We start from the raw sequence: 25,169 nt of genomic DNA on the forward strand, positions 1-25,169 counted from the left end.
TCCCCCCACATCCATACCGCCAGCCCATTAAAAACACTTTGCGGCCCCTCCTGTCCCACCGCATCTCCAGGCACGGGACCATTGACCATGGGCCCCGCTGCCGCTGTGCTCCTCTACGGAGTGGCGCGGTCGAGCCTATCGCACCCTACAAAATCTGAATCCATCGTATGAAGAGCTTGCGCTTCTTCCTCCTTGCTCCTTGCATTGACGCTGCTCGCTGGGTTGGTGGCTCGGGGCAGGAGGTAAGAGGAGCGGCCTACGGTGAGGTCGCTGCCGGTGAGGTGGTGGTCGAGGCCGGTGGCGAGATTAGGATTTCGGGGTTGCCAGATACAGGAGCTCCAATGAGTGCCGGCGTTAGAAGAGAAGGTATGGGGGAAAGAAGAATTGACAGGCGATGGACGGTGGTGTGAGGACGGGCGGCGAGGCGGCGCTGCGAAGCGCCGGCGGCCAGGGTGGTAGGCGTCGACAGACGGGTCAGATCACGAGCGGGGCGTAGTGCTAGAGAGGTTGGGGGGATGCGTCGGTTTAAGGTCTAGGGTTTAACGGGTCATAACTCGTGCACCCGTTGCACGTGCGTGCGTTGTCCCCACCCTGGCGGCCCGCAGAGGACTGCTGGGTGCACGAGTTCCGCTTCCGCGTCGCGCCAGGGAGGCGTGCCGGCGACCTGACTCTGACTGGCCGTGCGTGTGGTGCGGTGGCGCACGCGGATTCCCAGCGCACGGATCTGACGGGCGGGTGAGGACAGTTTGGTGGGTGCAGCCAGCTAGTCGGAGCCGCCGGCCGGTGGTAGGCCTGGCACACGCAGGCACCGGCCCGGCACGCACACATGCGCGATCAGATCACGCGCGCGCTCGGATGGGCGCGCGTCTGACCGGGGCGGCCTTTGCACGAGACCTGGGCGCCCTAGCTATCATCTATCTACTTATAGGTCCTGCGTTGTTTATCGCTGCCTGCCTGCTTGCTTGCAATTGCATCTCGATCGGGTGGGTTTGGTTACGAAAGCAAGCGACATGGCGGTGACTGCCTCCTTTGTTCCCTTCCTGCGCCTGCCCGCGGCCGGCCCTCGCCATGCCGCCGCCGGCCGGGGCGTCGGCGTGCGTGCGTGCGTGCATGGACGCGTCGTGGACGGTCCCTTCCCCTCCGCCTCTGGCCTCTCCATGCCCTCGCGCGCGCATCGCGTCGCGTGTTTTGCGGGGGATAGAGCGAGGCGCAGCATGATATGATAGGAGCGGAGAAAAACAAACAGATCGGATCGGAGGAGAGATTGCCTTCTTTGGTCGCGTCTTGCTTCGCCATCCTCGACTGCTAGCTAGCTGCATCCTTATTGTTCTCCGGGGGTCTTTTCACCGTACCACCAGTCCACCAGTGCATGGGCCGTTGCTCCTGTTGTTAGGTGCCTTGCCTAGGTGGCTTCTTCACTCGCTCGCAACTTTGCATTGTCACATATGCATGCTTTCCACATACTGATTGCGATTTACTCTGAACCTGATTTCATCTTTACAAACAAAAAAAACTGATTCCAACTTACTGCACACTTTGTCATAGCTATTCTCTATGCAGAAAGCTACTGCGAGCTAGTGAACAAGCAAGAACGAACTGCGCCTCGGTACTTTGCAGAAGCAATAGGTTCAGACTTCATGAGGTCCAGAGGCTAGTCGCCTTTTTCGCACGTCAAGTTTGAGCCATTCCCTGGTAAGGTAGGTGAGGCGATTGGCCAAATGGGCGCTGAATAAAACCTGTAAACATGCACGCCTCCGTCAGAGACCCAGATAGTACATGGTAGCGGATGTCAGTCCAAGCAAGAAATTCCACGCCCGGTGAAAGATAAGGATGGTGGTATAGGCACACAGTCGCCCAGTCCTGCCATGACGCAAAAGCTTGCAGAAATCAGATGACATAAATACTATCCAGGGCCAAAGGTTGGAGGGTCGAGCAGACCTGGCCATCAGGGTCATCGAGAAAGCTCTCACGCTCCCCCATTTCTATAGGCTATAGCCTAGGTAGGGCTTGACCAGTCAGGCACGCAAGCATCCATCGGTTCATAAGAGGCGGTGGTGGCCATGGAGGGAGCCAAGTAGAAGGCACATCGCAACGAACGGTATGCATTGCAAGGAGAGAACATGGTTCCGATCCATCATCGACCGTTGCACTTCTTATGCTTCTGAAAGTTTTGTAGTCGTTCTTGTTCAGAACAAAGTTCTCCTTTCTTAGATGCATTATTGCGTGTCCTCTTGGTAGGAATCTGGTGAGCAAGTTCTTCAAGAGCTCACATGGAAGATGGCAGTGTTCCAAGAAGGTCTACTCCCCCTACTCGTAGAAGCAGATCTGCTGAGTTTCACAATTTTTCAGAAAGGGTATGTTGCTATCTTGCATATATATACATCGAATCATCGATCATGACCAGTTTATCCGCATTTGGTGTCGTTTCTGATCTTTTATTTGAAACATTTATAGAGGAGAAGGGATAGGATCAACGAGAAGCTAAAGGCACTGCAGGAGTTACTTCCAAATTGCACCAAGGTATGTAATATGAGTTGCGTCTCTTGCCATTTTGTGGGACCAAAGCCGGCGACCAGAGGGGGGTGAATGGGAGCCGATCAAAATTTCGTCGAAATTCGAAATGTCGGCCTATATCCCAAAACCACCGCAGACCCTCGAACCTAGGTCAGCGAGAATAGCTATGAACAAGCTATCTCGAAGCAAAAGACCCGAGTCGCAAAGCGGAAGCAAAAGCGAGAGAAACTTCTCAAATCGAATCTGCTCAGGCACAGACCGGTCTGACCGGTATAGAGGACCGGTCTGACCGGTCAAGCAGTTCAAAAACAGGCAGACCGGTCTGACCGGTCTCGCCAACCGGTCTGACCGGTGGCGTCCAGAAAACCCCAAAAATTCAGTTCCAAAACCGTGAATCGAGACCAAATCCCATCCAAATTGGATGAAACTTGGAGGATAGCTTCGTTCCTACCCCAAGAGTGTATCCCCAAGAAATCTCACCTTAAAGATATACATAGCATGAGAATTTCGGGATGAGATCAAAGGGGGTGGGGTTTTCTCTAGTCTCCAAGAAATCGAATTTGGACGAGCTAGTGATTCCAGAGGGTTCAAGAACAAAATAGAGGCATGGGAATCACGGCAAAGAACTCGTGGACTCCTCGCAATCAAGTGCACCAAAAACGAAATCGAAATTTCATCAAACAAGGCACAAAACGAGGAAATGGATTGATTCAAACCGCCCAGAGGGCATGAGGAGGTTAGGGCCTCCTTTTCCAATCAAATCCACAAGAGTTCTCACACAAATAACATTCAAATCTACCCTAAAAAGATGAACAGGGGGAGAGGAACACAAAGGCGGTGGCCTAGGAGTAGAGACAATTCACGGACACAATTACAAAAGCCGCCCTTGACCTAACACAAGTGAAGGGGTATTTATACCCGCGGGTCCGGTCAGACCGGTACGCTGGACCGGTCCGACCGGTACGCTGGACCGGTCGGACCGGTTGGTTAGACCGGTCCGACCGGTGCCAGGGACCGGTCAGACCGGTTGGCCTGCAGCACCCCCTGTACATGATCTCATCCGACGACCGAGGTTCTTTCTTCAAAACGAAGTCTTCTCCGCGATGCCGCCGTCTTGATGAAGATCCAGTCCGCGGTTTTGGAGGGTCTGCGAAACCCGGGTAGATGGCCGGTTTTGAGAAAACCGCCAAAACCTCACGCGCGGGAAGATTCCCGCCTCCACGCCGTGGCCCTAGACGCCGTTCCCGCCTCGGCCTTCTGACGGCCCTAGACGCCGCCCGACGCCCGTCACCTCCTCGCCCGCAGCGAGGCCCTAGACGCCGTCGACGCCCGTCGCCTCCGTCAGTCCCGAGACCGACGCCCGTGCCTCCACGACTCGGCGTCTTCAACCGCCGTCCGCCTCCTTGGTTTTGTGGCGCAAACCAAGAAACCCGCCTTCCGTCGCCGCTTGCGCCCTCGATCCAGGAGTGGACGCCACAGCTGCCGCCCGGTCCGAGCTCCGGTCCCGGCTGCCCTTCACCGCCGTCCACCGCACGGTCCATCGGCCACAGCACCTCCACGGCAGCTCCCCGTCGACACTCGACGCCCGAGTACCTGCAATCCAAAGACCAAGCGCACGATCACACCGCACGGTTGACAATTCACTCATCACAAGCAGGATAGAGTACTCAACATTCCTCAATCTCCCCCTTGATGAGTGCATTGTCAACACACCACCTGAAACCAGAGAAGTGATAAAAAGAGAAGCAAAAAAGGTGAAGAACTCAAGCAAGTGACACAAAGCTCAGAAAAGCAGAAACAGTCACTTACCCAAGCAGAGATCGATCCCCTAAGACAAGGGCAACGGCTCGACGCAATCGATCAAAAGCCAAAACATGACTCCTCAAAGACAGAGGTAACGCTCGACGCAGTCATGCAAGAAGCAGAGGGAAAGCGAGGAAAACCAGGAGCCAAGAACAAAGCAGAAACTCCCCCAAGCAAAGCTTTTCCCTCTCACAAGTGCAACTCTCCCAAAATGATGCACTCTCAAAGCCATGTGCACAACAAGTATTTCAAAAATCAAACAAGTATCTCCCTTGTTCGATCACTTCTCTCAAAATTCTCCCCCTTGTTGGCACATGCACACATCAAGTCTAAAAAGACCTAAAACTCCCCCTGAAGCAGAGACTCCCCCTGAACAGATGCTATGCAATGAATGCAATGCATGAGGTGTGAGTGAAAGCATTCAGGGATACAATGATATGAGCAACATCTAGTCACAAGCACGTGTGCGTCCATAAACAAGACTTGCATCTAGCTCAACAGGGTATATCAAATCAGTCTAGAGCTAGGCAAGTTCAGTTTAGGAGAAATAAAAGCATCACCCATGATCTAGCACTAACAAGTAGGGAATGAAAAACAGTGCTAATCAAACTCATACAGGTGAGCCAAACCAGCCAAAACAAGTTGCCAACATTCCTTTTTCAATCAAATTTATCTCAATCAACTCTTAATGCCAGGGGTTGAAAGCTTGTCATGCTTTACTTAGCAACGAGGCCAAGCCTATGCCCAAAGACAATCAGAAGCTTAAAGCACTCGTTCCAGTCATGCACAGCCTTGCCCGGGTTCTCACAAGTGCAAAGTGAGCCGTCCCGAAAGCTCGATCAGTGCGACAAGCAATCCCACCTGGATCTTTTCAAACCATTTCAATAACAGTTCAAGCAATTTTATCAGATTTATATTATTTCAAGTATAAATTGCTGAACGAGAAGGCTACACTAGCATGAATAAGATAGCAAAGCATATCAACACGCCCTAACATGTTAGTAGCCAAGACAGGGTGATTATGTTTTCATATTTTCAAATCAAAATAGCTTAACTCAGATGATATCATATACACAATGGAGCAAGCTATACATGATCAAGTTTATCAACTCACACTAGCAGGCACTAGAGGATCATAGCAATGTATACAAAAATGCTAGTACTAGTAAGACAATGCAAAAATGCAAACATGTATAATACATATGCACAATGCAACTACCAAACCTAGAAAACCAAGAGAAGCAAAACAAAGACCTACCAAGCTAACCAAAACAAAAGTCAGCAATCAAAAGGAGTAACAAACCCCAAGCTCCCCTCGCAAGCGAGTAAAGGTGTCCTGCTCTAGCGGTTTGGTTAGGATATCTGCAGTTTGCCTCTCTGAAGGGACATGGATCAAGTCTATGTGTCCTCTCTCATGGTTATCTCGCAGGAAATGGAATCTGATATCTATGTGTTTGGTTCTGGAGTGTAGGACAGGGTTCTTTGCAATGCTAATGGCTGACATGTTGTCTACAAAGATGGGAACCCTACCAAAACTCAATCCATAATCCTGCAAGGTTTGTTTCATCCAAAGTATCTGGGAGCAGCAGCTAGCAGCGGCAACATACTCAGCTTCTATGGAAGAAAGCGCTACGCTGGCCTGCTTGCGAGAGGACCAAGACACCAACGATGTACCGAGAAATTGACAAGTGCCGGATGTCGACTTGCGATCCAACCGACACCCACCGAAATCGGCATCAGAAAAGCCAACCAAAACCAGAGAAGAGTCCGCAGAGTACCAAAGACCAAATTCAGGGGTGAATTTTAGATACCTGAAGATGCGTTTCACCACCTGCCTGTGGGAGGTGCGCGGAGAAGCCTGGTAGCGCGCACAGAGGCAGACGCCGAACTGGATGTCCGGTCGCGTCGCCGTCAGGTACAGGAGAGAGCCGATCATGCTCCTGTACTCCTTCTGGTCCACCGCCTCACCGTCCAAGTCCTCATCAAGCGCCGTCGAAGTGCTGATCGGAGTCAGCTGAGGAGACAAGTCACTCATGTCGAACTTCCGCAGCAAGTCCCTGGTGTACTTGGCTTGATGGACAAAAGTACCCTGAGGAGTTTGCTTGATCTGCAGCCCGAGGAAGAACTGCAGCTCACCCATCATGCTCATCTCGAACTCCCTGGACATCTGCTCAGAATACTTGGAGACAAGAGTGTGAGAAGAGCCACCAAAGATAATATCATCCACGTATATCTGAACTAATAGAAAGTCATTGCCAGACCACATGAGGAACAAAGTTTTATCCACACATCCCATTTTAAAGCCCTGAGCCAACAAAAAGGTTTTCAATCTATCATACCAAGCTCTAGGTGCCTGTTTCAAACCGTAAAGAGCTTTCTGAAGTTTATAAATACGGTTTGGAAACTTGAGATTTTCGAAACCAGGGGGTTGCTTCACATAAACCTCTTCTTCGATAAAACCATTCAAGAAGGCAGATTTAACATCCATTTGGAAAACCTTAAAACCCTTGGAAGCAGCAAATGCAAGAAAGATTCGAATAGCTTCCAAACGAGCAACAGGGGCAAAAGTTTCCTCAAAATCAATACCCTCTTTTTGGCAAAACCCCTGGGCAACAAGACGAGCCTTGTTTCGAACAACCAAACCATCCTCACCCTGCTTGTTTTTGAAAACCCACTTCGTTCCGATGGGATTACAAGCAGGTGGAGGCTCGACCAAAACCCAAACTTGGTTTCTTTCAAAATTTTCAAGTTCCTCATGCATGGCATTGACCCAATTAGAATAAAAAAGAGTGTGTCCAATATCTTTGGGCTCAAAAGAGACAACAAACGCTGAATGAGCAAAGCCAGCGATACTTGTTACCTTGGACCTGGTGACTCGCTCGTTGAGATCACCTAGCATCTGTTGAGGTGGATGGCGACGCTGAATGTGTCGCGGTGCTTCCCGTGTCGAAGTCGCCTCCTCCTCAACCAAAGCTGGTGTCTCCTCAGGTGCAGCTGGTGAAGCCTGAGCCACCTCCTCGATCAGCCCCCGGGAAGTAGACGTAGTCGGATCGGGGCCGTCGTCATCGTCCGAGCTCGTGGCAGAGATAGCTGGGTCCACAGCACGCGTGGTAGCCTCAGTGTCGCCCTCTGCAGCTTCTTCCTCCTCATCTTCAAAGATGGAGGTCCCGAGCTCATCATCTCCTGCAACTTCAAAGACAAGAATTGCACGGTGCAGTCTCGTCGAAAGTGACTTCACAAGTCTCTCTGACGATGTTAGTATCAATAATCAGCACACGGTACGCTCTAGAGTGAGAAGCATAACCGAGAAAAATTCCGTCAGATGAGCGAGACTCAAACTTATCAAGATTTCCATCTTTCAGCACAAAGCACCGGCAACCGAAAACTCTGAGATGGTCAACACGGGGCTGGCGTCCAAACCGCAACTCATAAGAGGTCCTGTGCATGAAAGCACGCAAGAAAATGCGGTTGGACACGTAACAAGCGGTGTTAACCGTTTCAACCCAGTATTTGCGAGGAGTCCTATGCTCATCGAGCATCGTCCTCGCCATCTCAACCAGCGTCCGATTCTTCCGCTCTACAACTCCATTCTGCTGTGGAGTGTAGGGAGAAGAATACTGATGTTCAAGCCCTTGATCACTGCAAAAGGCGTCAAAACGAGCGTTTTTGAATTCTGTGCCATTATCACTGCGAATCGCTCGCATGGCCTGGGGTAGCTCGTTTTTCAACCTCAAGATCAAGTCTCGAAGAAACTCGAAAGCCACATCCTTGGTTCTCATGAAAAAGACCCAAGAATAGCGAGAAAAGTCGTCCACAATCACAAGCACGTACCACTTTCCACCAACAGACATCACCCTAGAAGGACCAACTATGTCCATGTGTAGCAACTCTCCAGGGTGAGCGGTCATCACCTGATTAACAGGTGGATGAGAAGCGGCAATCATCTTCCCGTGGCGACACGGATGGCAAACAAGGTCCTTTTCATACTTCAACTTGGGCAATCCTCGGATCAGGCCAAGTGAGCTCAGTCTCGACAACAAATCGAAGCTCAAATGTCCAAGTCTCCTATGCCACTTCCACAAATCAGAAGAAGGACCAGCCATCAAGCAATGAGAAGGGCCAAAAGGAGTTCCAGAGAAGTCAACCAAGAAAACTCGATCGCGAGGTGTAATACGGCAAACCAAATCTCCTCTAGAATCAAGAACACGCGAATAACCCTCCTTAAAGCGAACCTCAAACCCCTCATCAAGAAGTTGCGAAACAGAGAGCAAATTAAAGCCAAGGTTCGAAACCAAAGCAACTTCTCCCAAGGTAAAGCGATCAGAAACCCGAACAGCGCCAAGTCCACGTACCTTTCCTCTTCCATTATCCCCGAACACAATGTACTCCTTTGAGCACATCGGGGTGAGGCTAGAGAACCATTTGTCATTCCCGGTCATATGGCGCGAACAACCGGAGTCCATGATCCACCTGTTCTCCAAGCCTCCGACCTGCACATCAGTAGTGAGACAAAGGGTGAGCAAATGTCTCAACACTGGGGTTAGCAAAGTGAGAAGCAAACCAGTGTCGAGCCATTTGCTCTACAGAAGGGTTAGCAAAACCAGACAAAGCGTATCCCCCGTCCCGTCTACCGCGTGACTGACGAACACCACCGCGAGGAAAGCGTGGAGTCTCAAAACCTACTCCAAAGCCTCGGTCCGGTGGTCCATAGCTGTACTGAAAACGACCAGGAGCACGGCCGGCAAAGCGACCACCCGCTGGAGCACGGTAACCACCACCGTCTCCCTCACCTCCACCTACACGGCGCGCCCTAGCATCTCGCCTATCACCACGCCGAGAAGGACCATGCACCCAAGCAGAGTACATGTCCGCGTTCCGTCTCTCCTGCTCTCTCCTCACAGCCCGCTTCCTCCTGAAGCAAAACTCCTCCAGGTGACCTTCCCTGTCACAGAACTCGCAGTGATACCTCACCTCACGCTTGGGAGGTGGAGGCCTAGCCTGCAGACGGGGAGGAGCAGCCCTCTTTATCTGGGCAACCTGGGCTGTGGCAGCAGGGAGCGTGTCGAGGGAGTTCCTCAGCTCATTGGGCTTTGGAACCCAAACCTGCTTCTGCGGAGGTGCTTTCGGTGGTTCTTTCAGCACACCATCCGCGGGGTCAACAAGCGAAGGCTACATGCTCGTGCTAGCAGTGTTTCCAGCAGCCTTGCCAATCTTACCATACAACCTGTCAAAGTCTGACTTCGTGTATGTGTAACCGACCCCAAACCCATCACCACGCTTGAACTGCTTGATCATCATGCCCAACTGCGGCTCACTAGCAGAAACCCAACTAAGAATCGCCCTAAGATAGATATTGTCATTCTCCAGGTTGGCTTTCTCTACCGCAAGATTATCCAAATCAGAGATCAAACTAGGGCAAACAGAACAGTCAATAGGTGGGCTAGACTCTATGACCTTAGTCTTTCCAAAAGACTTGATCAAAGCGTTCTTCTCCTCTAGCTCTAACCTAAGCGTGGGACAAAGCTTACAAGCACCAAGCAAAGCAGGCCTAGATCTAAGCTCCTCTAGTTCACAAACAACAGTAGCAAACTTGGACTGCAAAGAAGCTAGATCAGACTTAAAAATAGGACACTCATCGCATTCAAGCACATCACTAACAATGAGAGCGTCCTTGACAAGTTCAAGCTCATGCTTGGCCTTGGCTAGCTCGTGAGATACGTCAGAAAGCGAAGTCTTAGCAACATCTAAGTTCGCGACGTTCTCATCATGCTTGGCACGGAGAGCAATAAGATCATTCATGTGAGATATGCAGCCAGCGCACTCATCCTCACTAAATTTCTCCCTAGCACAAGCCAGCTCAACCCTAAGCTTTCTACGCTCTCTAGCTGCTTCCTTAAGCAGCCTCTTCTGGTTGTCGAGAGCGGCGTACAACTCCCTAACCTCTGTATCAAGCAGGTCGATCGTGGAGTTTACCTCTGAATCGCTCTCGGATCCAGGAGAAGAGCCGGAGTGCGTCGGTGTAGCATGTCCACCCGAAGACGCACGAGCACCATCGGCTTCGCCCGCCATGCTGCAGAAGCTCTTGCGTTGACCGGCCGCCAAGCAAAGGCCGATGAAGCCGGTGGCTTCCTTGTCCCGCTTCTTCTTCTTCTTGTCATCGTTGTCGGAGGTCGGTGAAGAAGAGCGGTCGGTGTCGGAGCTCTTGTCGAGGTCGCTGAGCTGCGCCAGGAAGGCCTTCTCCCGCTTCTTGGCCTTGTACTGGACGCGCTACTTGAGCTACTCCTTGTCAAAGCGTCCTCCCCGGTCACGACTGCGGTGCTTGTGGCACCGACGCTCCTTGTTGGAGCCTCCCTCGTCGCGATCGCGGTGGTGGTAGTAGTCGAAGGAATTGTTTTGGCCACCGCCGGACTTTTTGGGGCAATCGGCGATGAAGTGGTTCAGATCGCCGCAGTTGTAGCACCCGGGGTTCTTCTTCCTCTGTCTGTTGTGGTAGACGCGCTGTAACTTGCTGATGAGGAGGCACAAGTCGTCGTCGCCCAGCGTCTCCAGCTGCTCATCTGAAACAGAAGGCAAAGAGGCAAGAGAAAAGCCAAGAGCAGAGTTAGCGTTAGAGCTGGATCCACCACCTGGGCCAGTCACAAGAGCGACACTCTTGGAAGGAGGGGCACCATTGAGCTTGGCTCGTGTCTGGTTATCCACCTCCGTGGCCTTGAGCTTGTTGAAAAGCTCGTTCACGGTCAGAGTCCCATAGCCTGCAGACTCAATGATCGTGTTCACCTTGAGATCCCACACAGAGCGGTCAAGTGCGTAGAGCAACTTGAGAGCCTTCTCGTGCTCTATGTACTCAAGGGCACCAGCAGATCTATTCGCATTGACCTTGTTCACAATCGACTGAAAACGACTGAACATCAGGTCAATGCTCTCACCCGGCTCCTGTGTGAAGTTCTTGAACTCACGCCGGTGAGTCTCGAACAGTCTGGCCTTCACCTGAGGTGTACCCTCGTGGTAGTTCTCAAGGCACGTCCAAATTTTGTGGGCTTCCTGAAAACCCTGGACGCGTGAGAACTCCGCACGAGAAACACCAGCGAACAAGGCATTGACGGCCTTGGCGTTAGCCTCGTGTTGGGTCACCTGAAGAGGCGTGGTCCGAACAGCCAGCACCTCGTAAAGCTGGTTCTTGGTAATCTCCCAGACCTCGGCTTCTATGCTCTGCAAGAAGGCTCTCATGCGAACCTTCCAATAGGCATAGTCCTCGCCGGAAAACACCGGGATCTTACCAAGACTCGCCATGGTCGCCAAGTGGTTTTCGAACCGGTTAAGGTATTGAAAACCTCGACCAAGCTCTGATACTAATTGTGGGACCGAAGCCGGCGACCAGAGGGGGGGGTGAATAGGAGCCGATCAAAATTTCGTCGAAATTCGAAATGTCGGCCTATATCCCAAAACCACCCGCAGACCCTCGAACCTAGGTCAGCGAGAATAGCTATGAACAAGCTATCTCGAAGCAAAAGACCCGAGTCGCAAAGCGGAAGCAAAAGCGAGAGAAACTTCTCAAATCGAATCTGCTCAGGCACAGACCGGTCAGACCGGTCAAGCAGTTCAAAAACAGGCAGACCGGTCTGACCGGTCTCGCCAACCGGTCTGACCGGTGGCGTCCAGAAAACCCCAAAAATTCAGTTCCAAAACCGTGAATCGAGAGCAAATCCCATCCAAATTGGATGAAACTTGGAGGATAGCTTCGTTCCTACCCCAAGAGTGTATCCCCAAGAAATCTCACCTTAAAGATATACATAGCATGAGAATTTCGGGATGAGATCAAAGGGGGTGGGGTTTTCTCTAGTCTCCAAGAAATCGAATTTGGACGAGCTAGTGATTCCAGAGGGTTCAAGAACAAAATAGAGGCATGAGAATCACGGCAAAGAACTCGTGGACTTCTCGCAATCAAGTGCACCAAAAACGAAATCGAAATTTCATCAAACAAGGCACAAAACGAGGAGATGGATTGATTCAAACCGCCCAGAGGGCACGAGGAGGTTAGGGCCTCCTTTCCCAATCAAATCCACAAGAGTTCTCACACAAACAACATTCAAATCTACCCTAAAGAGATGAACAGGGGGAGAGGAACACAGAGGCGGCGACCTAGGAGTAGAGACAATTCACGGACACAATTACAAAAGCCGCCCTTGACCTAACACAAGTGAAGGGGTATTTATACCCGCGGGACCGGTCAGACCGGTACGCTGGACCGGTCGGACCGGTTGGTTAGACCGGTCAGACCGGTGCCAGGGACCGGTTAGACCGGTTGGCCTGCAGCACCCCCTGTACATGATCTCATCCGACGACCGAGGTTCTTTCTTCGAAACGAAGTCTTCTCCGCGATGCCTCCGTCTTAATGAAGATCCAGTCCGCGGTTTTGGAGGGTATGCGAAACCCGGGTAGATGGCCGGTTTTGAGAAAACCGCCAAAACCTCACGTGCGGGAAAGACTCCCGCCTCCACGCCGTGGCCCTAGACGCCGTTCCCGCCTCGGCCTTCTGACGGCCCTAGAAGCCGCCCGACGCCCGTCACCTCCTCGCCCGCAGCGAGGCCCTAGATGCCGTCGACGCCCGTCGTCTCCGTCAGTCCCGAGACCGACGCCCGTGCCTCCACGACTCGGCGTCTTCAACCGCCGTGCGCCTCCTTGGTTTTATGGCGCAAACCAAGAAACCCGCCTTCCATCGCTGCTTGCGCCCTCGATCCAAGAGTGGACGCCACAGCTGCCGCCCGGTTCGAGCTCCGGTCCCGGCTGCCCTTCACCGCCGTCCACCGCACGGTCCATCGGCCACAGCACCTCCACGGCAGCTCCCCGTCGACACTCGACGCCCATGTACCTGCAATCCAAAGACCAAGCGCACGATCACACCGCACGGTTGACAATTCACTCATCACAAGCAGGATAGAGTACTCAACATTCCTCACATTTCTCTTCGGCATTTTTTTTGTCTGAACTCAGATCGAATATATAACTTGTTCAGACCGACAAAGTGTCTATGCTAGATGAAGCGATCGACTACCTTAAATCACTTCAGCTACAGCTTCAGGTACTGAATAATGCATCATATCATATGCACAAGTTGGTCACAGTGCACAACATCGTTCTTATTTCTCTCGCTCTTCTGCATCCTTTGCTGTTATAGCAAGTTAACCTGCAGATCTGCTTCAGATAGCCTTTTATCTGAACATACAAACTATGCAATGCAAGTTCACTGTTAAATTTGAACACAGATGCTGGTCATGGGGAAGGGAATGGCGCCGGTGGTTCCTCCTGAGCTGCAACAATACATGCACTACATCACCGCTGATCCTTCCCAGATGCCACCATTGCGCCCTTCCGGCCAGCAGCCTCGGCCATTTCAGATAACTCAAGCTAACTCACAGCGACAATCTAACGTCGAGTCAGACTTCTTGAGCCAGATGCAGAACTTACACCCTTCTGAGCCGCCTCAGAACTTCCTCAGGCCACCAAAATTACAACTCTATACCCCGGTAAGAGGTTAAAAATAGGGTCAGTTGGATCCATGCCACTCCAATTTCTTGAAATTGGATCTCATGTTGAAAATCATGCCATTGAGTGGCATGATTTTCAACATGACACCCAATTTCACGGAGTTGTGGTGGCATGAATCGAATTTTCCCTTAAAAATATGGCTATCATTATTAGTTTGAGCTTCCTTTTGCTGGTCTTTATCCTGATGTAAATTTGTGTTGTATGTCCTAGATTATTTGATGACTTTCGAAATTAAAGATTTTTTCGTTTCTGGAGACATAAGAAGTTTTAAGCCGCTAGATCAGGGATATATAGCTCAGATGCTTAAACTGTCAGAACTTTGCATGAACAGTGCTGGGCTGCTAGCAACTCATCATATCTCATGAGAATATCGTCCCTGATTCAGGAACAGAGAGGCGGCCTTGCTAGCACGAGCCACAACGGTGGCTGGATTCCTGAGAGGAGTTCCTCCTACAACTTCATGGAATGATGTGCTTCTGATTACAAAATTTGACTCCAGACGCATGCTGCCTTGTGATCTGAAGAGAGCTTTCAGTCTGGGACGTGCAGTGTTCGTTGTTCTTCATCAGAGAAGTTCATGAATGTGTTGCAGTTAACTAGTAGTTGTGTTCTTAAATAAAACGTTGTGACTGTGATGTTGCTCACTTTGCTATCTGAATGGATCTCACCCTTGAATTCCCATTCATGTTGTGCGGTTGTGCCCCCATGCAAAGCCTGATAGAACCTCTTTGTGGTGTCTATTTATCCACGCAACAATCTACTACTGTTTGTGTTTTCTGACAGTCCAAGGAACATGGCTACCTAAAATCCAGTGCAACAGATAATTGCAGCTTCAGCATGCAATCACAAGGTTTTACACACACACAGTGCAATAGCCATACTAGCACTCTTCTGTCTTTGCACTCTTCAGAGGGAGGAGAGAGAGGGAGAGTTCAGGGACATTCTTCTGCCCACCAATGAGCTGTTGCCGGCAATTCAAGCGACACATCTACTCCTGAGGTCCTGCAGTTTTGCATTATCATGTTTGATGTGATGGACGTTTTTGTTTGCATCCAATCCAGGGAGATGAATAATATATCCTTTCCCCCCACAACTTGACCGAATCTTTCAGCTTCCATTCTTGTGCGTATGCAGGAGTATGTTGGCGTTTTTTATATTTTTATAATTTTTAAAATCATTTTTTACAGAAATATATTTTCGATTTCACAATTTACAGGTTTGTACCCTACCGCCCGGCAGGGGGCGGCAAGCAGGGGCTTATATATAATTAAAATTTCCGTTATATCGCATGGAGACCCCTACCGCCCGGCAGGGGGGCGGCAGGCTTCCGCCCCCAATATAAAAGCTAAGGTCCCCTCACACCTGCATTTGCAGCAAACAACATACATAGAGGAAAAAAGGAGAGACGTGGGGTGGGGGAGGGAGTTGCAACAGCGAAACCTTGCTGGATTCCGCACTTGTGATCTGCAGGTAAGTTACGTATGAATCCATTAATATTGTAAATCAATTTAATTTAATTAATGTTATAGTATTAAATTTCAGTTCAGTATTAAAATTTAAGTTTATTACAGACTTGTTTCTAAATGAATTATAAATTAAAATAGAATTAAGTTTTGGATAGTGAAATATAGTATTAAACTTGTTTCTAAATATTGCAGCATAAGGCAATGGCTGCCTCCAATTTTGGAGGATTTTCATGGACCGAAGAAAAATCTAGTATAATACTTGAGATCATGACACATCTTGTAATCAGTAAGAAGTTGGATGTATTAGCGGATGGTACGATAGAGATGGTGTTGTCAAAATTAGTTCAGTTTAAAGATTTCACATTGTTTCGAGGTATTACAACACAAGATGTAAAGGAACACCTGCTAGAACGTCGGAAGATATACATGAGGGTATGTGAACTAGCGAACCATCCTAATGTTATTGGATTCTTACAAAGTACTTGTAAGATATAGATGCGGTCAGAGGTGTATGAGATGCACATTAAGATAACTCTTATTCAGTTCTAATCCCGTCCGTCATTCGTAATCCATATTTACGAAATAGTAAAATTATTGTGTAATTATATGCTAGGATTACCCCGAGGACACGGAGTTGATTAACAAATCGATACCAAATTTCCGTAAATTGGTATGTATCTTCGGTGGAGTTATGCCGCAAACTAAACGAAGGAGGTGGAAAAGATCTTCGGGCGATAGTTCTTGGCCTCCGCAAAAATAGATGACCGGAGATTCGTCAAGTCATGCTGCACCACCTCAAGCACCAATTTGTGTTAACTGGGATGACGATATGGATGACTTCATGCCCCCCCAAATCATGCCCTCCAACACATGATGTTCCTCCCTCCTGTACACGAACATAGAACCAGAAAAGAGAGAAAGAGAAAGACAAGAGGTTCGTCAAGTAATGATGCACCACCTCAAGCACTAACTTGTGTTAACTGGGATGACGATATGGATGACTTCATGCCCCCAAAACCATGGCCTCCAACACATGATGTTTGTCCCCCTGTACATGAACCTAGAACCAGAAAAGAGAGAAAGGGAGAGTCGAGAGGTTCGTCAAGTCATGCTACACCACCTGCAGCACCACCATCTGTCAACTGGGATGACGACCTAGATGATTTCATGACACGATCTATAACATATGATGTTCATCGGTTTTAGATTGTGATGTAAATTGTGACGGGACAGCAGACCTCCTGTACCTTTAATTGCAATACTTATATGTTTGCTATGTTTGATTGCAATGATTATATTTATTTATGAATCTTGAACCTCGTGTGGCTCTATGATACAATACCACATAAGATAGAATGAACGAAATATAAATAGAACGTTAAACAAAATACCACATAACATATTACATTGAAGGTTTCATTGGTTACAACCAAATTCGAGAGAAATACGCACTGCCAACTAATTAAACAAGACATCAAGACATAGTATATACACAAATACATTGCAAGATGTTACATGCACAACTAGATGCGGCGAATTCTTGTAGGTGGAGCCGATCCATCCGTCGGATTCCCGGAAGGTCCAGCCTCGGCAGCAGCAGTGGGTACTGAAAGCTGTGGGCACTTCTTGTAAGTGTGACCGTCTGCTCCACACAAGTTGCAACGTTTTTTTCTTCTTTCCAACCTCGGACTCGTCCATTCCATTCTGGATACGACGCGTCTGCCGTCAGCCTATGCCCCTCTTCATAGCTGGATCTGGGATGAGCATTGGATGGGGATTTTTTTGAGTGAATGGTCCTAGAATACCGATGCCGTATATCTCATGACACCAAGTCTGTGCAGCGGCTTCCTTTGTGAAATAGTGAGAAACATACGACGCAGCATCTAACCCAGATACAGAACAAACTGCGATGACATGGGAGCATGGTAAGTGATGCACCTTTGGCTTCTGACATCTGCAGAACACCCTCCCGTCATTGGTTATCAAAACTTCTTGAGCTACCCTTTGTCTGCGGATACCCTGTCCGGTCCTGTCCCTGTATGATACCTCAAACTTTTGCTCTTTTGTGCCCATCGATATAACTGAGTGAAATCGAGCATTTTCCATCTTTTTTTGCATGTACTCATTGACCCTTCCGCAAAAACACACTCCTGGATCATGAAGTAAGGAAGCGGCTGATGCGTACCGCTCCCTAAAATACCTTACACATCCATACATGATGAACTCAACAATGCCAACAAGAGGAAATCCACGAACACGACGCATTACCATATTGTAACACTCAGCATGGTTGGTCGTCTCGATCCCGTAACGCCTCCCATCTGTGTCATACAGAAGTGACCACTTCTCTTTAGGTGCACCATCAATCCACTGTGAAAATGACTTAGCATGTCCAACTACTGAATCTATAGAATGTCTCCTGCTGGATGGTGAGGCCAGGCTCTTAAGCAATTTAGTGCTCATGTCGTCAATTATACCCCACAAAGCATCGAACTTCCTCTGCTGATTCTGAGTGCACAATCGCTTGAACAAATTCATCAGATCCTTATTCTTGAACGTTCATAAAAGTTAGCAGCCATATGCCTCACACACCACCTATTGACAATATCTGGCCATATAGGAGGTGAAAATTGACTACCTTCTTGGAGCTGCCTTATAGCTGTAAATAGACCTGCATGCCTATCACTGATTAGGCAAATATTAGGCCTTCCAGCAACAACGTGAATCTTCAGACGTTCAAGAAACCAGTACCAGCTTTCTGTGTTCTCATTCTCAATAAAGACAAAGGCGATGGGAACTATCTGCTTGTTGCAATCAATTCGGTCGGTGGGCCAGAAGCCATGTAGCGTCCCAAAATCAAGACGAGCAAATTGCAGATGGCGTCCCAGTGGGCCATGAAACCTTTAACGCTCGCAGGCTGGAGGCCCATAAATACGGTGGGCCGGCACGGCCCAGGCAGCACGCGAGGCCCGCGGAGTCCCCTCATATAAATAGGAGACTCTCGGCCGCTGCCCGCGTCCCGCAAAACCCTATCCCGTTGTTCCGCCTCTCCGCCTCCGCCTCCGCCTCCGCCTCCGCCACTACTCTCGCAACGGCGGCAGCAGCAGCAGTCATGGCAAAGGCCTGGGGTGGCGTCGGCGCGTGGGCGCTGGACGCCGAGCGCGCCGAGGAGGAGGAGCACGAGCGCGTCCAGGCGCCCGAGCCCGCCGGCGGCGCCGCCAGCTTCCCCAGCCTCGCGGAGGCGGCCGCCGCGGGCGGCGGGGGCAAGTCCAAGAAGAAGAGCAAGGGCACCACCCTGTCGCTCTCCGAGTTCACCACCTACGGCGCGGCAGCGGCGCAGCGCCGCGCCGCTCCCGTGGAGCCCAGGGGCCTCACCCCTAACGAGATGATGATGCTGCCCACGGGGCCCCGGGAGCGCTCCGACGAGGAGCTCGACCGCTCCCGCGGCTTCCGCTCCTACGGCGGCCTCGGGGGAGGCGAGCGCCGCGGCTTCGACGACGAGGGCCGCCGCGGGAGCAGGAGCTCGGATCTCGACATGCCCTCCCGCGCCGACGAGGTGGACGACTGGGGGGCCACTAAGAAGTTCACCCCGGCTGCCACCGACTCCGGCCGCCGCGACAGGTTCGGCGGGCCGTCCCCGCTCGGCCGCGCGGATGACATTGACGACTGGTCGCGCGACAAGAAGCCGCTCCCGTCGCGCTACCCCAGCCTCGGTTCTGGCGGTGGCGGTGGCGGATACCGCAGCTCGTCGGGCTTCCGCGACTCATCAGCTTCCTCTGATTCCGACCGTTGGGTCCGTGGAGCCACCCTTACGCCACACAACGGCGAGGGGGCGGGGGAGAGGCCGCGCATCGTTCTCGATCCTCCAAAACGTGATCCTGCAGCAACATCTACGCCACCTACCGAGGTGGCACGCAGCCGGCCAAGCCCATTCGGTGCTGCAAGGCCCCGGGAGGATGTGCTGACCGAGAAGGGAGTGGATTGGAGGAAATTCAAGAGTGGGATTGAGCAGAAGACTGGCCAGCCTACCAGCTTGCACTCCAACAAGGAAAATGGTGCCCATTCCTCCCGCCCCGGGAGCCCTGGATCACAGGTTTCAGCAGTTGAGAGTGAGGGAGCACCCAGGGCACGGCCAAAGGTTAACCCGTTCGGTGATGCCAAGCCAAGGGAAGTTGTTTTGCAGGAGAAAGGGAAGGATTGGAGGAAGATTGACCTTGAGCTGGAGCATCGTGCTGTAAATAGGTATGATGTCTGTGGAACTGTCACACAGTTATGCATACATTTCTAGTGCTTGAATCAATCAATGCATTGCTGAGTACTGACATTAGTTATAAAGCTGCAACCTCACTTGGAACCTCAATTTTGTAATTAAGCACTTGCCTACGGCATATGTTTTACCTGTGGTATTTGGCAAGGCCGCTTTGCTAAAACGGACATTTACCTTTGTTGTATTGGAAGCACTACTTGCCCATGATGCATCTTTCACCTATGGTATTTGATAAGTCTGCTTTGCTAAAACTGACCATTACTTGGTATGATCCAAGCACAACTAAGTCCTGCTTTTGTTATAGAACTCTGGTGCTTATGGCATCCAGACACAATGTCCTTGAAACGCTGCCCCACACTTGACATGCCTACACAGCTTACACATGTGTTTATGCCTTTGTATAGTTTTGTTGACATTAGAAAGGAACAACTCTTTTTTTTTGCTTTTTAGATGATGGAATAAACATAAGCTCTACATTGCCTCAACATCCATGATGTATATGGCCGTACAACTCTACATCTGCTGTTGTAATTTCACGTGTTGCCTGTTTGCACAATTGAACTTTTGCAGTTATAACTCTGGGCTTTTCTTTCTCCATCAGGCCCTGTTTAGATTGTCCAAATATTGAACTTTTGCTGTTAGGAGCTTTTCTTCCATTATGCCCGGTTAATATTGCCGAAACGGCCAAACCCCTGCCCATTCCATGTGGATACTCGAGATTTGAGGCGAGCAGACCATTATTCTACTGTAATTTCTATAAGAGTCCATTTTCGTCCATGTTATTGTGTTACCACTAACTGAAAAGAACACAAACTTCTGCATTTTCTGCTTTGATATTGTATTGTATTATTGAGATAACAAATGATAGTGAGCTGTGTCTTCTTGAACTCTGATAACATACTGTTGGTTTCCTATGGGTTTATCTACTCTTTAGTTGTGAAGTTCTGATGTCTAAACTGCTGATAATTGAACCGCTTAAACACCCCTAACTTTGGGATAAATTAGATGATGCAAGGGTAAACATGTTCTCTTTTATTCCACCTTTCCTGTATGGTTAACTGTTAGGGACAATTGCATGACTACCCTCATTTGTACCTTGAACTGCACGTTTACCCCTCTTTTTACAACTTTGCACGTTTGCCCTCGTTTTTGAACGCGAGCTGGCCTGCCCTTTTCCAACGGCGTGACCAGAATCTACCCGTACTGATTAAAAGGGAGGGAAAAAAAACTAATGTATACAAGACAAAAGGATGGGCACTAACATTGTTGCCCCTGCCTTATCCCTCCTTATCCCTCACCAGTCACCACTTGCGGCGGCGCTGGGCTTGGAGCGGTAGAGGAGCGAGCAGCTCAGCAGCGTGAGGCGGAGCGCGGGCGAGCAGCACTGGGAGGCAGCTCGTGCTGCGCGCGGCCCGGAGCGGCAGCTTGCCCGGCGCGCGGCCGCGCTGGTACGGCGCGAGCGGCAAGCGGTGCGGGCCGTGGCTCGCGGCGGCAAGAGAGCGGCCCCAGGCGGCTGGCGGGAGGAAGGGGACGCGAGCTTGGGATTTGCCGGCGTGGAATAGGACTAGAGGAGGATGCGGGTCTGGGATTTGCCGGGGAGGAAGAGGAGGGCGCGGGCCTGGGAGATCCGATGCGGCCTTCGTCCCCGTTCCCCTCATCCGCTGAGCCCCTCCGCTGTCCGCTCTACGATGCCCCTCCGCCGCCCGCTCTACGATGCCCCTCCGCCGCGGCCTTCATCTGACGAGCCGCTCTCCCGCGCCCCTCCACCGAGCTGCTCTCCCGCACCCCTCTGACGCTGGATTGAACGCCGGGGCCATTCTCCATGGCGTCACTCACCTGCGCCCCTTCTCCAGTAGCACGGGCAGCGGCGAGCGGCCGTGGCTCACGGGGGCTTGCGCGGCCCCAAGGCGGCGGCGGCGGGCAGCGCCGGCAGAGCGCGAGCGGCAACTAGCATGGGCGGCGAGCGGCGTGGGCCGTGGCTCGCGGCTCTGTGCAGCGGCCGGCGCGGCCCCAGGCGGCTGCGGCGGGCAGCGAGCAACGCAGCCGGAGCATGACGTGGGCGGTGAGCGGCAACCAGCGCGGCGGTGCGGGTGACGAGCGACGCGCGGCCCCCGGCTGCGGCACCGCGCTTGGCGCGAATGGCGAGAGGCGAGCAGTGTCGGCGGAGGATCCCGTTCTGTTGAGCGACGCCGGCCGGCGAAGTGGAAGATGACCAGCATCGATGAATTTCCTTGCGGTCCATGAGTCGGTGTGCCGTGTTTTGTATTGACTTTGTCTGCTCGGTTGTACACTCATGTATCCAAAGGGTACAATAGCCTTTCACTCCTGAATTCACACCGTGAACTAGACTTGACAGAGCAGGGGCAACTTTAGTGTTCAGATTCAAAAAATGAGGGCAACGATGCAAAGATGAAAAAATGAGGGTAAACATGCAGTTAGAGTTTAAAAGGAGGGCAGTTTTGCAATTGGCCCTAACTGTTACTCAACATGACTAGTAAATTCTAATTTGTCTTATGGGAAATAAGAATTTTAATCATCCAGTTCAGTTGCAGCTTCAATCCACCCTGAATTCATGTGAAGAATTAACTACGTTGGTACTTCATCACGTGGAACGCATAGTTGTGCTGATTCCTTTTCTCTGAAAATATTTCCATTTAGTTTTATTGGGCTGTATTCCTCTGATTTCAATATTTGCGTATCTCACTTTTCAGGCCAGAGTCAGATGAAGAAAGAAACCTGAAAGAAGAAATCAACCTTATGAAGGTGGATCTGAAAGGAATCGAGGGAAATATTAGTGATGGTTCTGACCAAGCCTCGGTAGATGCAAAAAATTTGTCTGAGAAGATATCTCAGTTGGAAAGTAAACTTGAGCAGCTTACAAGGGAGTTGGATGACAAGATTCGATTTGGGCAAAGACCACGTTCTGGTGCAGCCAGGGTTACAGCTCTTCCACCAACCAGTTTAGCAGAGGAACCAGAAGCTACAGTTGTGGACAGACCGGTCGTGGTGGTATGGAACCACACTCAAACCTGGAAGAAAGATGGGGATTTCAAGGAAGCAGAGAAAGGGGCTCTTTTGGTGGAAGCTGAAGTTCAGATAGGTTTGTGCATTTTGCTTCCTAAACTTGATTTTGCGTGCTTTCATGAACCTAAGATACTTTTGTTCAGAATTGTTTTTTTAAGAAAGTAGCATGGGTAAGTTTGAATACTTGTCCTTTTATAGTTCAGCATGATATAGTTTTGCGTGCCTGTTGTCTTATTTTACTTCCCATTGTATTTACTTTTAGCTGATACCAAACTGTATAGACAGTGATTTCGTTGCATGATTAATATACGAAGGTGCACTTTAAAGTGTGCTAGGTATGCAAATCATGATAGAATAATCCTTCTGATTCTGTGGCCTGGAGTCCAGTGTGAGTGTGCTAGTTCCTGTATGACTACCTCTCTTTACTGTATACTGTATGTCTCCACATATAAGGCTGTGCTAGTTAGATGCAATTTAGTCCTCTTTGTTCTCTTAGGCATTTAAATCATGCACTGCTACTATTGTTTCTCATCCAACTCTTCATCATTTTTCTTCCAGGCCAGTGATGAGACAGAGATGGTAAATTGGGACTCCGGGCTTCTGGTAATTGTTAGGGAAACTTGTGGTTCCGAGTCCCTTTTTTGTTTTGAAAAGGATGCGCAAAATAAGTAATTTTGTGTTCCATCATTTTTGGTTGGTCTAGAAGATTGGAGAGGATGGAGATAACTCCACATTTATTATTGTCACCTCTATATGCTATAGGATGTTTTCCATTTCCCTTTTTTCAATCTTCCATGTCATAACAATACCTGTCAACTTGCCATACTAACTGTTGTTCATGCCTACTGAATTCGATCGGCTTTTTGTCTCGAGTTGTTTATTTGATCCTGGTGGAATGGAGACCTTGAATTGGATCTTTTGTACTGACGCGTTAGATATCTTCTTTATGCCTTCGTTTTTTACCAGCATCTGTGTATATTGCGGCATGAGCTGCGATCCTCTCCTTCCGTGTAACATCGCAGCCTTGTAATGACATGACGTGCTCTGCACATGCTCGATCGTGTAACATCCAAAGTTCAGCTAGGCGGAATCTAGGCGCTGACCCATTGTCTAGCGCCTAGTTGGGAGTACTCGGTCCTATGCGCTTCTAGGTGTTTTGGCAATATAGCCATAAATTATATATATATATTATGTATATAACTATATATATATGTATATAACTACTATATATGAATCAAACACATGCAGATTCAGGGAGATGAGCAGGGGAGGAGCTGCCGGCATGGGAGGGAATGGAGCTCACCTTGGGTACTTGGGGTGGCCGGTAGGGAGGGGTTCCAGTCGAGGACGAGTAGGATGGCGGCGGCGAGTTGACGACGAGCAGGACCGGCGGAGCAGGGGACGAGTTTGGATGAGCAGAGGAGGAGCAGGACCGGCGGGAGGAGCAAGACCGGCGTGCAGGAGGAGGACCGGCGGCGGGGACGACCAAATCTTACGCGGGGACGAGCGAATGGCGCCTGGGTCTTGTGGCCGCGCGCGGGCCTAGCCGCGCGGGAATTCCTCCCACGCTCTGATTTGGCGCGATGTGCGACTATGCCCCTAGTTGCGGCGACGGGCTTCGCCCAGCGACTAGGCGCGCGTAGTCGCCGCCTAGCCGAACTTTGGTAACATCTCAGTTCTGTAAGGTGCCGTTTCAAGGACTTTTTAAGAGTTCTGTAGTTGAAGAGGCTGTTTTAGAAGAGAAAAATGTAGATTCAAAGAGCTAAGACAAATGCAAACTTGAACGTTGTCTCCTCTACCGTCCGTCCACGGTCCACCCCTGATGGCCTGATGGAAGTCGTCAGATTGAGAACGATGCTCTGAATGCCGATGCTTCCGGCGGCCACGCCAGCGTCGACTTAGCAACCTCTACGATGTCAAGGCAAGGAGGCTTTGCAAGTGCGGTTGCTGAATGATGTGCGCGCGACACCATTGCTGCAGTCCGTACACATCTGCAGGTAATCAGAGGAAGAAGATAGGTTCAGCATAAGCTGCAAGTCGAGCTGCTTCATCTTGACGGCACTGTGCTCCTGTTACACTTGAAAGTTGAAACACTGCTGATGGCTGATTCCTTGTGGCGCCGTGCGTACTTGACGGCAACTGCTCCTTGTCTTTTGGCTTCATTTTGCTGCGTTTTGATTCTGCGCTGATCGCTGATGATCGTCTGCTGATACGAGTTGGTATGAACAAGAGAGCTGCGATGGTCACGGGACGACTGATCAACACTAAACACCGAGCCACTAATCACCGTCGTTGCCTATTGCCTTCAACCTCAGGCACATGCTGCCTGCTGTGTTGTGCTCATCTCCCATTTGATGAGGCAATTGTTGGAATTTATGGGCTTACCACGTTTTATTCAATAATTCAATGGAAAAGAATTAAAGCCCAATATTGGTAATTGAGGAGTGTGAGGATTGGGTTGTAATTGGTGATTAAAATAGAGGATCGATGACATGTTAATGGTGCAAATTGATGGCTATTGTTACACCTAGAAGTGTCCAGGTTCATCT

The 25,169-nt window shown here is 50.3% G+C and overlaps 2 protein-coding genes across 2 annotated transcripts; both read left to right on the forward strand.

The window, feature by feature from the left end:
* Positions 1 to 2,010: 2,010 nt before the first annotated feature.
* LOC120680764 (transcription factor PIF1-like) lies at positions 2,011 to 14,544 on the forward strand. The gene is made up of 6 exons (XM_039962290.1): positions 2,011 to 2,098; positions 2,239 to 2,354; positions 2,455 to 2,520; positions 13,331 to 13,396; positions 13,581 to 13,841; positions 14,249 to 14,544. Exons 2-6 carry the CDS (start codon positions 2,271 to 2,273, stop codon positions 14,330 to 14,332), a joined length of 561 nt encoding a protein of 186 aa, XP_039818224.1. The 5' UTR covers positions 2,011 to 2,098; positions 2,239 to 2,270; the 3' UTR covers positions 14,333 to 14,544.
* A 3,807-nt stretch (positions 14,545 to 18,351) lies between these two features.
* Positions 18,352 to 23,500, forward strand: LOC120681918 (eukaryotic translation initiation factor 4B1-like). Its single transcript, XM_039963598.1, has 3 exons — positions 18,352 to 19,571; positions 22,308 to 22,696; positions 23,179 to 23,500. The coding sequence occupies exons 1-3, from the start codon at positions 18,442 to 18,444 to the stop codon at positions 23,184 to 23,186; spliced, it is 1,527 nt and encodes a 508-aa protein (XP_039819532.1). The 5' UTR covers positions 18,352 to 18,441; the 3' UTR covers positions 23,187 to 23,500.
* Positions 23,501 to 25,169: the final 1,669 nt, after the last annotated feature.

The sequence above is a fragment of the Panicum virgatum genome, chromosome 7N (genome assembly GCF_016808335.1).
Source record: "Panicum virgatum strain AP13 chromosome 7N, P.virgatum_v5, whole genome shotgun sequence".
In the NCBI taxonomy this organism is placed as follows: domain Eukaryota; kingdom Viridiplantae; phylum Streptophyta; class Magnoliopsida; order Poales; family Poaceae; genus Panicum; species Panicum virgatum.

Excerpts from the sequence above, each read along its gene's own strand:
- LOC120680764 (XM_039962290.1), top strand. The coding sequence starts at position 2,271 with ATGGAAGATGGCAGTGTTCCAAGAAGGTCTACTCCCCCTACTCGTAGA. Across the intron at positions 2,355-2,454 it reads TTCACAATTTTTCAGAAAGG|AGGAGAAGGGATAGGATCAA; the intron begins GTATGTTGCTAT and ends AAACATTTATAG. Across the intron at positions 2,521-13,330 it reads TACTTCCAAATTGCACCAAG|ACCGACAAAGTGTCTATGCT; the intron begins GTATGTAATATG and ends TAACTTGTTCAG.
- LOC120681918 (XM_039963598.1), top strand. The coding sequence starts at position 18,442 with ATGGCAAAGGCCTGGGGTGGCGTCGGCGCGTGGGCGCTGGACGCCGAG. Across the intron at positions 19,572-22,307 it reads GAGCATCGTGCTGTAAATAG|GCCAGAGTCAGATGAAGAAA; the intron begins GTATGATGTCTG and ends CTCACTTTTCAG.